The sequence below is a fragment of the Crocuta crocuta genome, unplaced genomic scaffold (genome assembly GCF_008692635.1).
Source record: "Crocuta crocuta isolate KB4526 unplaced genomic scaffold, BGI_CrCroc_1.0 scaffold130, whole genome shotgun sequence".
Taxonomy (NCBI): domain Eukaryota; kingdom Metazoa; phylum Chordata; class Mammalia; order Carnivora; family Hyaenidae; genus Crocuta; species Crocuta crocuta.
Genome location: NW_027527920.1, coordinates 1,756,788 through 1,770,318, shown reverse-complemented (window position 1 = coordinate 1,770,318; position 13,531 = coordinate 1,756,788). Strand labels below are relative to the sequence as shown.

General features: G+C 43.9%; 1 protein-coding gene across 1 annotated transcript in view; it reads left to right on the top strand.

Annotated features, from left to right (window-relative positions):
* Positions 1–12,921, top strand: part of NEO1 (neogenin 1) — a 173,911-nt gene extending 160,990 nt beyond the window's left edge. Inside the window, exons 23-28 of the mRNA XM_077749000.1 lie at positions 1,064–1,302; positions 1,912–2,004; positions 5,317–5,475; positions 9,430–9,693; positions 11,756–11,892; positions 12,091–12,921. Of these exons, the coding sequence (XP_077605126.1) occupies positions 1,064–1,302; positions 1,912–2,004; positions 5,317–5,475; positions 9,430–9,693; positions 11,756–11,892; positions 12,091–12,174 (976 nt within the window). The 3' untranslated portion in view covers positions 12,175–12,921. The remainder of the gene's footprint in view (positions 1–1,063; positions 1,303–1,911; positions 2,005–5,316; positions 5,476–9,429; positions 9,694–11,755; positions 11,893–12,090) is intronic.
* The last annotated feature ends 610 nt before the right edge of the window (positions 12,922–13,531 follow it).

Sequence of the window (13,531 nt, the reverse complement as noted above, 5' to 3'; positions counted from 1 at the left end):
TTTAAATCCGTTCTTCACACCACAGTTAGCATAAATTTTTAACTCAGAATTGATCTCCTTACTCTCCTGCTTAAAACCATGTAGCAGTTCCTTATTACCCATAGAGGGAATTTAAACTCTTGGCATGTCTCTAAAAGCCCTTTATGATCTGGGCTGCCTTTCCACCATCATTTCCTGTCATTCTCCCCATGGTTCACTGTGCTCCCACCACTAAGGACTTTTTAAAATCCCTCTGATACCCCAGGGTGTTGTGCTCTGCTGCAGGGCTTTGGCATAAGCTATTTCATCACCTGGAAGGCATTTTTTGCCCTTCCTCCATGGAGTCTTAACTTCAGCGTCACCTCTTCCTCTCCACCTTATGTGCAGCTATTAAGAAGTAACTATAACTTGTGATATTTCATTAAGGTCAGAATATTTTAAAATACTTAGTTCAATATCTGTCTTCCTCACTTGACCAGAAATGCTGTGGGCACAAGAAGCCAGCACAGGGATTGACTGGCATACAGTGGGCACCTAATAAATGCTTATTGAATGAATGAGTGAGTGAATAGAGAAATTAAGACAGAGAGGAGTAGACACTATCATCCGCTTTCGTGACTTTACCTGTTTGGCAGTCTCAGTTTGGGTTACCTAAAATCTTCCCTTCCTCTTTTACGAGCCATAGACTCTACCTCTGCTCCACTGTTACATTTCTAATTAATGTTTTCTATCTATTCACTGGAACGGGAGGAGAAACCTTCTGCCTCAGAGATTGTTTAATCTTAAAATGCTGTCTAATCTGTTGATACTCAAAAAAAAAAAAAAAATAGTCACAAAACAGTAGTCAAGTAAGCCCTTTATGTATCTCTAAATATGTATGGACAAAGCAGAGATACACTTAACTATTCCCAGAAGTGAACTTATTGCCCAGTTTTTTGTTGTTTCATTTGTGTGTTTTTAAGTTTCTGCTTGCTTGAAGCATCTCTCAGAAGGGCAGTTTTAGTCATTCAGGCCTTTTGACAGATATGTCCAAAAGCGCTACTTTTTTAAAATAAAAAAAAAACCCTCTTAAATTTGTGCCTAGGAAACGAGCTGCTTGCAAATCAGTGAATGGCTCCCACAAGTACAAAGGGAACTCCAAAGATGTCAAACCCCCAGACCTCTGGATCCATCATGAGAGACTGGAGCTGAAACCCATCGATAAGTCTCCAGACCCAAATCCCATCATGACTGATACTCCAATTCCTCGGAACTCTCAAGATATCACACCAGTTGACAATTCCATGGACAGCAACATCCATCAAAGGCGGAACTCATATAGAGGTGCAGGTTACCCCCAAATGTTGGGAGACTGTTTCCATTTAAATCATTTTCCATTTTCTACAGTTGCCTCAGTTTGGTGATTCCTATGCAAGGTGAGGTTTAGAGGAATGTGTGTGGTGAGATTTGGTCAACATCAGGTAGAGTAGCTAACCTGAAGGAAAAAAAAATAGCTAGCTTGTCGTGGAGGAAAGATTCTGTACCCAGATGAGATAGCTTTCTCAATTTGTTAGGTCTCCTCTCACGTGTCACCAACTTGATACTCAAACATTTGGGACAGCCAAACCCATGTCTGTACATTTCATCCTGTCCCTTCATTTGGAGTCCACCTGTCATTGTGGTTTTCAGAATGTTCTGGTCTGGATGCTCTTACTCACAGACCACTCTGAAGCCTGGTAGTCAGCATTATGTCAACGGCATTGACTCTCAGCAGAGACTTCCTATAATGCACTACTGATTATTTGCCTCTTTATTTCACTTCCTGCAGAAACACCTCAGCCCCATTATGTTGTTTGTGAGTCCTTGAGCCCCCCTCTGGAGATGTTTTACTGCTGAGCCTACTTAGTGGCCTAAGGCACATGCTTGTAACTAACCTCTGTATTTGATGTCTAGGGCATGAGTCAGAGGACAGCATGTCTACACTGGCTGGAAGGCGAGGAATGAGACCAAAAATGATGATGCCTTTTGACTCCCAGCCACCCCAGCGTAAGTTAAAAGCCTCTCATTTGCCCTGTGCTATCAGTGTATGTAGTCATTCTGGGGAGCAACTGTGAATGATCTCGTTAACTTCACTTGATCCTAACATAGAAGATAACCCACTGAAGCTGGCACCTTGAAGGAAGAAATACCAAACATATTTTGCAGTTAATATTATTCTTGAGACTGTTATTCTTTAGATAAATAAGCTAAAAAGCCAACTCCCGCAGTCTCTCAGGAACAGGAAAGTCACCAGTCTCCCTGACAGTGTGCATAGCGTCTCTGTGGGAAAAATGGGGAAGCCAGATTTCACAGTATTCCCTAGACTTCCTTATACACACTTAGTGTTGATTGGGCACTTGTGGAATTTTTTCTTAACTAATGGACTTTATATTTTAGAGAATTTTTAAGTTTATAAAACAGTTTTTAAAACACAATTTTTCAACCTTATTTGACTATGCCTCACTTTGATAAGCATAAAAGCCACCTAGCCTTCTTTAATAATATTTGAAATCCAAAGTTAAATATCATGATTGAAAACCCAAAAGCAATGGGAAAGACCAATTTTTTTTTCAAACTACTGTGTCCTCTCCCCTTGTCACTGTTTTCAAGGCAGGGAAGCTATTCAGACCACAGTGGGGCTCTCAGCAGCAGGTCCTGTGCCATCCTAGAGGGATACAGAACCACCTGCCTACTAATAGCAAGTTTAAAAACTTTGGAAGTACCCACTCTAAGCTGAACAAGTGCCCAGTAAGCCTTAACACTGCCTATCCTGAAAGCATCCATTAGATCACTTTTCAGTTTAACTTAAATAAACCTTTGAATTTGTTACTCATTTCTTAAGATGTCTGACTTCAGAACTCTCAGCCATCTCTCGGTCGACAAATGGCAGAGATTTAAATCACAGACACCTTACACACAAAGAAGTGAACCATAGCTCTCTATACTTGGAAACTGGTGATATACTGAAGTGTGGAAATGCACACTCACTGTGCACAGTTATGTAGGCACTAGACTCTAAACATTAGCTTTGGAAGAGAAAGATCCAATTCATTAATAGGTCATTTCTGCACAAAGTAGTTTTTGCTTAGGGATAGTGATGAAAAATGAAGAGCCTGAACTTGGAAACATACAGGGGAATAAACATGGTTTTCCTCTTGTAAGAGGTGCCCAGGATGGAGTCCCCTAGGTTTAGAAACATAAATGTCTGAAAAGAGTAAATTAATCCATTCCAGTTGCTTTTAATTTATAGGAAGATGGTAGCTTGACTGCTTATTTGTGTTGTATAAGATTTTAGTTTTTACCTGAACCAGCTTAATTTTAAATGGTAAGGAGAAAAGTTATGTTGTACCAGTTGGTAACAGTTCTTTTTTCTTTTTTTCTTTTTTTGGGGGATGGGTAAGGTGTACACATAAACATGCAGTGTTATTGGTTGGGTGAGTGAGTGGAATCTTTAATTCAAGAATCTGAAACCAGGTACCCTGATATTCTTGTGACCTTCGGATTTCAAGATCTTCTTTTCCGCCCAAGGGTCCAGTTCTTTTTCTCAGGCTGGGGCTCACTGGAGTCTGTCTTCACCGTCCACCTTCCTGTTGCCAACATTGGGCTGCGCTCAGTGAGCCTTGTACAAGGCTTTGCTCAGAAACATCAGGATCCAAGTCAGCTGACAGCTAGTGATTGCCCGCTGTGTTCTAGGCAGGCACTTTCACATTGTTTTCTTTTTCTACTTACTCAACTTGGAAAGGCTGGAAATGCCTTTCAAAAGAGGAAGTCAGTTCTGTTTTTGTTAGAGTCCTGCATACCTAGAATGCCTTTCAGGTTGTATTTCCTAGGTAAAAAAAATCAGGAACCTTCTTCCCCTCGTCCTAGCTTTGATTCTAGAAAATGCTGGTTCTGAAGCTACTTGCTCCTAAAAACCACCTATCTTCCCCTAAAGGAAATACTGACTCCCAGAGTGCCCTGAACCCTGCTCTGCAAGCTTTTCCAAGTTTTTTATTCCAAAGGACCACCTGAGCTTTCTGGTCTCTTAGTTGAGCCATCTGCTTGGCTAGCAAGTGGCCACGACAGGAAATAGCTGGAGAATGAAAGCATCTAGTTTATCGTCTAGGATTTTTCCTCACAAGAGTAATTTTGAGTGGCCCCACAAAGATCTAGGGAGATCCTTGATGACAGAGACATTTAATAGACTCGAAAGGCTAATTAAGTTTTGTCATAGTTTGTGAAGCCCTTTCTTAGAGAAAAAAAGATCCCCTGTGTACCTAGTCAGCCCCACCTATTTGCCTATTTGAGGGGTTTAGCACTGACCATGTTGGTCTTAAACATTCTGTTTCTAAAAGTGCTCTAAGGGAGGACCTAAGAGAAGCTTGTTCCCAGCTAGGCTTCTGATTTTGTTTGCATCTTGATTGATAATGAAGCTTCATTTAAAGAAGTGTTTTGTCTTCATAGAAAGTTGTATATGGAATATCTGTGTGGAAATTTGGATTCGTTAGCTAAATGCAGCAAATTTAATTCCTTAGCCTTTGTGGGAAAGAAAGAGGCAATTAGGAAAGATCCATTTATATTGTGAAATGTGAATGGGTGTCACTGAGCTCCCAGACGAGAAGCGGTCAGAGATGATGCCATAGGCCTGTCTGTGTTCCATACTTTTCATACTGCATTGGAGTTCAGTTCCATTTGCGTCCTTTCAAGATATGAAAACTGATTAAGCAACTATTCATTCATTCAGCCTCAGTGCCTATTGCATGCCTCATTCAACTGTAAGAAAAAACCAAATGTGTTAGGAATATACTAGAAGGTAAAGAGACTTCTCTTTTTTTTTAGCAGGATTAAAAATGATAGAAACCTAAACTATTATGTGTTTGCTTATGGATTTATATTTTGGGACATATTCAAATAGATTATTTTTGATAACTCATGTAATCCATGTTTATTGTAGAATTGGAAAATACAGATGAACCAAAAAAATTTTTTTTGACTCCTGACTACTCTTCCCCACAAGATAGTCCCCATTAACATTTTAGTACATATTCCTCCAAGGTTTTTTTTTTCTGTGTGTGTGTGTGTGCATGTGTGCGTGTTTGTGTGTGTGTGTGTGTGTGTGTGTGTGTGTGTGTGTAGACAGATACATAGCAGTGTGTTGATTTAAAAAAAAAAAAACAAACAAATTAAAATCCATGGCTAATTGTTCACATCCAGCTGCCACCCAGAAGTCAAGGGAACAGTCGTACTGCTTGGGAGGGTCAGGGTTGGCTTTGCTCTTGAACTGTACTGTGTGTGTGTGCAAGCACGTTAAGCACTTCTCTGTCTTGTGTTCGTTCACAGCTGTGATTAGTGCCCATCCCATCCATCCCCTCGATAACCCTCACCATCATTTCCACTCCAGCAGCCTCGCTCCTCCAGCCCGCAGTCATCTCTACCACCCGGGCAGCCCGTGGCCCGTTGGCACATCCCTGTCCCTTTCAGACAGGGCCAATTCCACAGGTGAGAGATGAGGCTCTAGCCCCCGATGGAAAGCATTCCGGGAGTTGGCAAGCCCAGATGGGGAAGGACTTGCCCTGATTAGAAGGGTTTGGAATTTTTCTGTGTTATTTATGTATCATAACATTTCTGTTACTGACTCAAATTTGTTTCTGTAAAATTCACCCCATTTTCCCCCCAAGTTGTTAAGCGCTCAGTTCAAGGTGTTCTTTCAGTGAAAACATAGTAACTCCAATCACATAACCGTGTCCTGTTCCATCAAGTTGCATCTTAATTCAGTCATGTTTTCAGTTTCTTTATTTTTTTAATCTTCCAGTCTGAAAGGAAAACTCATTCTGAGTGATTTTCAGACACTAGAGGTAGCCTTTGCCTCGCAGTCACTCCAATGTTGGGAGGGTCTGGAGGGCAGCCGGAAGTTAATTCTCATCTGAGGTCTCACTGAATACTCTTGCTGTGGCCCAGAGTGAGGGGGAACACCACGGGGCCACATTGAATTCTGTGCCTCGGGTTGTAAACCTCAGGCTGTGCCCGGTGGACGACTGAAGTTAGAAGGGGCTGCACAGACATAGATCGTCTCTAAAAACCAGGTAGGAAATTAGCCTAAAAATCTGCAGTGCATTTAAAGAAATACATTGCCAGACAAACATGCCCCAGCTGGGATATCTCAGGAAATAGCATTATCAAAACTGTTTTAAGGAGGAAATTGTGAAAGTGAAGAGTAAATGAAACAAATACTGTTATTCCTCATTAGATGAGGATGAATGTTCATCTTCTTAGTTTTAAGGTAAAAATCTAGTAGCTTCTCATATGTACAGTATGTTCTTTTTCCGCCATTTGAAACTTGCCTATTAATAGTTATGACATTACTAGTAGAACTAAATTTTGGTCATTCTGGAGAATAAGGGAATTTTAAGGGAATTCCATTTTAAAAGCACCTCAAAACCTCATGCTAGAAGTTTGGGTTGCCAGTAACATTCCCCCTCATTTTAAGTTTTGATCAATTTGAAACATACCCAGAACATCAAATGAAGGTCAAAGCTTTATTTAGACACCTACCGACTCCCAAAACCTTTACTTGGTTTGGACAACACCACTTAAAGCCATGTCTAAAATTAGCCTTACTACTCTCTTCCTCCAGATTCAGGTTTGGGGCCCTGCCCCAGGGAAAGTCTGTCTGTTGGAGGCTGTATGGAGAACCACCCTCTGCCTCACAGACATAGTCTCAGAACGGGGACCAGAGAGCAGCCCTCCACATCTGCTCTTAGAAAGCATTTTTGTGTCCTAACTCTGTTTCTCCATTTTTAAGACAGAGGAATACCACCCACTAGGCTGTGGGCCTTTCAGAGTGTATGGCAGGCTCTTTCCAATCAGATTAGCCCCTCTTCCTTCCTCTCAGACTAGGAGGGGGTTGGACGTTGGCAAGAAGCAGCCCTCACTCAGGTGGTCTAATGCTGCTGAAAGCACTAGTCTATACGGACTTTGGCAGAGAATGAAGAGAGGACAAAGTAACGATCTGCATCACTAGAGGGTTCCTCACTTTAATGACCAGGGAGATAAAGAAGGTAAACTAATGACTGAGAAGGTCACTGAAGATAGATTTGAAACATAGAGCAAATCTCTAGAATGATCTGCATTCTCTCACAATCTGCATTGTATTTTCTGCATCCCTGGAGCTCCGCGCTGCCACCAGCCCTGTACATGCAGGCTGGGCGTGACTGGGACTGGCCAGGGCACTCCTTGCCCTAGAGACCATTTACTCTGTCACCACCGCTTGATGTAGGAAGAGCACTTTCCATTTATTCAAGTCCTTGGCCAGTGTGAGCTGTGTGTCTTAAACTCTGAGAGGTTAGTCAGTCAGGAAGTAGACCCCTCACCAAGCAGAAGTTTAGTTACAGCATAGTTTTCCTTGTGAGCCAGTGGTGTCGTACACTTTCAGGGCACACCCTTCACTGAGAATATAGTGTGCCTGGTGCTCTCTGCAGTTACACCACAAGGTGGCCCTGGTCTGGGGCAGTAGGCCAGGGTTCTGACTCATGTAGGCAACCCCATCTTCCTCTTTTACATTTCCTACCATCTCTTTGGCCCTCAGAAGTTTATATATGAAATTAAGGCAGTTGAGACAGCTAAGGTAGGCCTGTGTGCCCAGAGTCGACCTAACCTGTCTGCCGATACAGGCTGGCAGGGTCCGGGCTGGAGCCTGTCTCTCTCTCTGCTACCCCAGCAACCCTCCCTGACCGGCTTATCCCCAGCCCAGGATCACACAGAGTGTGGGCCAGCAGCTCCCAGCTGTGGCTGTGGCCTTTAAGCAAGCACAAGAAACGAGGTCCTCGGTGCACCTCTTGAGAGGATGAGAAGTGACCTAGGCCTAGTCAGGTTATCACAGCCAGGCCTTCAGCACTGGGGAGGGTGTATGAGTCCCTCATCCCTGAGACCCAAGGTCTTTAAGAGAAGGGAGTAGCACTCATGACTGGCATGACTTGTCTCCTAAGAGCTCAAGAGAACAGATTCAGTGATACCTCACCAACAAAGGCAGGGAAATAGATTGGATTTCTGCAGGCTGCTCATGCATTACTACTTAAAAGAGTACTTTCCCTTTTAAGGTTGAAGGCTAGGAGTCAGGGGAGGTCCTCCTGGCTAACTGGCGCAGCCTATTTACAGGAGCTGGTGCCTCCAGGCCTCTCCTCAGGACAGGGACATTGGTCTACACCAGCTCATGCTGCTTGAAAGGGTCTCCTTGCATGGTCAGCATGGGTCTTGGTGCTGCTTCTGCCCCTGCAGGGTCAGGGGCCACGTGGCACTGGACATGAAAGGGCAGTTTGACGTGGTACTTCAGAGCATGGGCGTCCGAGCACAGGGATTCTGATCCCTACCATGCCCATTCTACCTGCGTCCTTGGGTGGTGCCTAACCTCCCAGTGCCTTCTGAGTTACTATGAGGACTGAGTGAGCTAATGAGTCTGAAGAGCATAGCGTAGTGCCTGGCTCAGAGTAAGTACTCAGTAATTTACAAAGAAAAGAGCCTTATCAGTTATCCAGGTCCTGTGTTCAGCACATTTCATACATCTTTTCAGTCCTCAGTGAATTGTTTTATTCTCCCTGTTTTGTAGGTGAAGAAACAGACTCAGAGAGTTTCAGTGACCGCCACATTCACCCAGCTAGTGTGCCATTAGAGTCCAGGTTTATCAGACTCCAAAGCCAGTGCTTTTTCCATCCCCCCATCCTGCTTTCTAGAAGAGCTCTGACTCCTCTTCACATATTTTTAGATTGTCAGTGTTCTTCCTTAGTCTTCCCCTTCTGCAAGCTGATCTACCCCTGTTTTTCCCTCTGGACCCAAACACCCTTCATAGGGCATGCTCTTAAAGCTATTCTCAGACCTCTGGACTATGTGGTTGTCCAGGTCTCATTTGAGCTGTGGGGCTGTCGCTGTGGTGAGGCTGTGCACAGTCCGCAAAGGGCATTTAAGACCTTAGGCATTACCTCTCCTGTAGTAACCACCAAGCCTGTGGGCGGCTACTTGTCAGGTACGCAGGCAGCCTCAGTGACTAGACGTGTTATCTGTGAAAGACCAGCTTCTAAGGCTGTCAGTCAAGGAGTGATGTTTTTAATCTCCTTTTATACTTACTTTTATCTTAGTAGACCGTAGTCTCAGGAACTTTTCTGTGTACTCCACAGTAAGTACTGAGGAGAACTTTAAATCTGTAAAATTGTGACCACTTAGCTGTGTAGGTGAGAAGATTCCAGCAGAGCAGCTGGTTGACAAAATTCTCTGGGACTCTCTTAGATTAGTCCATTCCTACCTGGCCTTGGCAGTGGTGCTAAACCATGTTCCCTTGGACTAGCACTGATCCTAAGTGCTTATTGAAGTGGTTTCAGGGGCCCTTAGAAGGAACCAGAACCCTAGTATGTGCATATCTTTAATGGTAGAAGAAATGCTAACATTTAGACTTTCCTGCTGTAGAATCTGTTCGAAATACACCCAGCACTGACACCATGCCAGCCTCCTCGTCTCAAACATGCTGTACTGATCACCAGGATCCTGAAGGTGCTACCAGTTCCTCTTACTTGGCCAGCTCCCAAGAGGAAGATTCAGGCCAGAGTCTTCCTACAGCCCACGTTCGCCCTTCCCACCCATTGAAGAGCTTTGCTGTGCCGGCAATCCCGCCCCCAGGTCCTCCCACCTATGATCCCGCGTTGCCAAGCACACCATTACTATCCCAGCAAGGTGAGTGAGGACGGCGGCACCACTGGAGGGACCCTTTGGCTCTGGCTTATGGCAAAAGTTACTTCTTCTTTGAAAATAACAAAGAAAGTATCTTCCAAGCTTATCCTAGCAATTTAGAGTAGCTGAAAGTCATTGCCCCTCTCAGGAAGTACATGGGCTCCCCTCCTTGGGGAATGCATACAAACCAGAGAATAATTTGGTGGGGAGTGAAGGCTGACTTTTCAAATCATGTTTTGGGTGCAGAATCCTTGACGGTAAAATCCAGTGACCGTGGGTATGGGCAACAGATCCAATGCACTCAGCCTCCCAGAAGTCCTTCACTCTGTAGGGTTCCTACAAACTAGAGAAGGATTTAGGGATCGAAGGAGGCCATGACATGGAAGTGAGGGGGCCCTTTGGCTGGGAAGTCTGTATTCCTCAAGTTCACGTGGCCCAACAAAGTCCCTTGACCTGAAAGGCATGCTTTTCCCCACTTCTCCACATTATTATCTGTTATGATGGTTTGTTTTAGAATAAGTCAGTGGTTTTCAAGCTTTTTGGTCTCAGGACCCCTTTATACTCATAAAAGCTATTGAGACCATAAGAGAGCTTTTCTTTACATGGGCTATATCTGTCAATAATTACTATTTTAGAAATTAAAACAAAATTTTAAGCTGTTTTACTAATGCACTTAAAAATAGCAACAAATCTATCATTTTAAGATAAATAGCCTATTTTTATGAAAAATAACTTTTCAAAACAAAAATACAGTGAGAAAAGTGATACTGTCTTATGTTTTTGCTAATCTCTGTAATGTCTGGCTTGATAGAAGGGAGCTGGATTCTCATACCTGCTTCTGCACTCAGTCTATTGCAGTATGTTATTTTGGTTGAAATATAAGAAAACCTTGGCCTCACAGATAAGAAGTAGGAAAAGGGAAGAGTAGTTTTGTAACCTGTTCAGATAAGTGGATGTTCTTTTTTGATACTATAGCAATACGCAAGAAGTTGTAGTTACTTACGAGTTTGTTTGTAATGTGGAATCAGAAACCATATCCATGAACTGTTCATACTCTGTTCCATTAAAATCCATCTTTCTTGTACTTTGAATGCGTGATATCAAACACCACACATTAGTCATTTGGAATATACTGGTTCAGTAAATTACACAGATCCTCCAAGTCTTGACCTATTTCATTATATACTATCTAAAAATACATTTATTAATATCTCCAAAGGCTGTAAGTATTGGGAGGCTCTGAAGCTCATGGTGGCAGACATAAGTTTTTCAGGATTCTGATTTTTACTTGAAACTTAAATTTTATCATTGGCAGTAAGTACCATCCATTGTTTTTCTTGAAGTGACCAGCTTTATGTACTTTCTAGAAAACGTCTACAAATGCTCAAGTCTGAATAACTGGTTTGTCTTCTCAGTTTTTCTTTGAACTAACATTGGTGTTTCGTGATAAAAGCACCAGTTGCACTTGTAACTCAAGCCGTCACAAATGCCTTCCCTGAGACAGCCACCATCCTTAAATATGTAACAGGAGTTCTTTGTGCAGACTCTCCGTGAAAAGATGTGTCATCAAGGTTGAGATTTAATAAAGTGATTTTTACTACTTCATTCAGGATGAAGTAAGGATCTTAAGTTAAACTGACTTTTTTTTTTTTCATTGCAAGGCGTGTTAGCGGATGACTTTATAGTTTGGTACCACTGCCTCAATTTGTGCTAAGGCTCTAGCAGTTTTACGCACTGTTGCTTTCAGACAATCAGTGCAAAGGTGAAAAATGTCTTATTATTATGAAAAGAATTTTGATCTCCTAGACATCCTACAAGGGTTCCATGGACCACCACACTTTCGGAGTAGATTAGTTTTCCAAAGCCAAATGGAATGTTTTCTCTGGCCTCTGAGATGCTGCACTTTCTCCCTCCTTCCATCTAGTGCAGCCTTTTCAGAGCAAGATCTGTGCGCTGGGTCTGGGTCTGTCTCTCACCCTGAAGCAGTATTTGGAACTTAGTTGCCTTGGTGCACAATGAGGGGAGTGGGCTCAGCCATACACCTGATGGTGCGTTTCCCCCTCAGCTCTGAACCATCACATTCACTCGGTGAAGACAGCCTCCATTGGGACTTTAGGAAGGAGCCGGCCTCCTATGCCAGTGGTGGTTCCCAGTGCCCCTGAAGTGCAGGAGACCACAAGGATGCTGGAAGACTCCGAGAGTGTAAGTTCCTGGGCCACCAGCCCAGCCACAATGTCTAGATGCGTGTCCCATGCCTGCCAGTGTGCTGGTCGCACTGATCCTCTGTGCTGGCCCAGAAGGGTGAAGCAGACGCACTCATTCATTGAGCAGGTGTACAGTGAGTATCTCCTCTGAGCCAGGAATCATGCTGAGGGTTTATCTGCTTTCTCTTTCCTGTAGAGCTATGAACCAGATGAGCTGACCAAAGAGATGGCCCACCTGGAAGGACTAATGAAGGACCTAAATGCCATCACGACAGCATGACGACCTTCCCCAGGACGTGACTGCAGACCTGGGTCTAGAAGTCTTGGGACGGAGCCTGGAAAGCAAGGATTGTACAGAGCACGTGAGGACAGCACTTGAGAACACAGAGCGAGCGAGCAGACCGGCCAGCGCCCCTGTGTGGGGCTGGCTCCGGGCACGGCCACCTGCCTTCTCCTGGTCAGCCTGGAAGAAGCCTGCGTCGAGGCGGCTTCCCTTTGCCTGCTGACACCCTGCAGGACTGGGCACCATGGGCCAAACTTTTGTGTCCAGGGAAGAGGCAAGAAGTGCGACGACCTACATTTCACTTTGTGGTCTGGCTGTGTCTTCGTGCTGCAACTGCATCGCCTCTGTGGAGTGTAGACATCGGCATTTATGTACGATTTTGTTTGTGTCCTATTTTATTTTACCTTCAAAAGAAAAACACTATCAAAAACCAACGGAGTCCGTGGTGTTCTCCACAAGTGGTTGACATTTGACTGCTTGTTTGAATTATGTATGGAAAGTCATTGACAGTGTGGGTTGTCCCAGGGGTTGGCTTGTTTTTTGTTTTTGTTTTTATTTTTGAATTCCGAGTCATTGCATCCTCTACCAGCTGTTAATCCATCACTTTGAGGGGGGAGGAAATGTTGCATTGCTGTTTGTAAGCTTTTTTATTATTTTTTTATTATAATTATTAAAGGCCTGACTTTCTCCTCTCATCACTGTGAGATTACAGATCTATTTGAATGAAATGTAACATGGAAAAGACTTGTTTCTTGCTTTCTGTGCAGTTTCAAAGTATTGGGGTGGGGGTGGGCCGAGGGGTTGGGAATACGAAATGGAGGGGCTGCTGAGGTCTGTGAATGTTTCAGTCGATGTACTTTCTTCCAGAAGCCTGCAGAGAATGGAAGCATCTTCTTTATTGTCCTTTCCTGGCATGTCCATCTCTATTGTCACTAAATTGCAACTGGAGTGTCATTTGGATCTAGTTTAAAAAAAATTCTTCTGTGCAATAGGTGAGTTCGAGAACTTAGCTGCCATGATGTCTTGGTCCTACCCTGATACAAGTGTCCGTGCTGAGGAGCCAGTGCCGTATTTCCAACTACAGGAGTGAGGCCAGAACAGGACAAGAGCCTGAGCCTGTTCCTGGGAAACCTGGGGAAAAGATGGAGCCCCTTTCCTGCTGTTGTCATGTTTCCCTGGGGGAGGGCGGAGCTGAAGGAAGGAGCTTGTTTCCACACAGGACTCCTTGCTTCTCTCTGGCTTCTGTCCTCGGCCAGCCTGGCTGTCAGAGCCGCTTAGGAAAAGCATTCCCAGGAAGAAGCAGGCAGGGGCTGCAGACCCCACGAGGCTCTCCTTTCTGAACGTTGTAGATAGC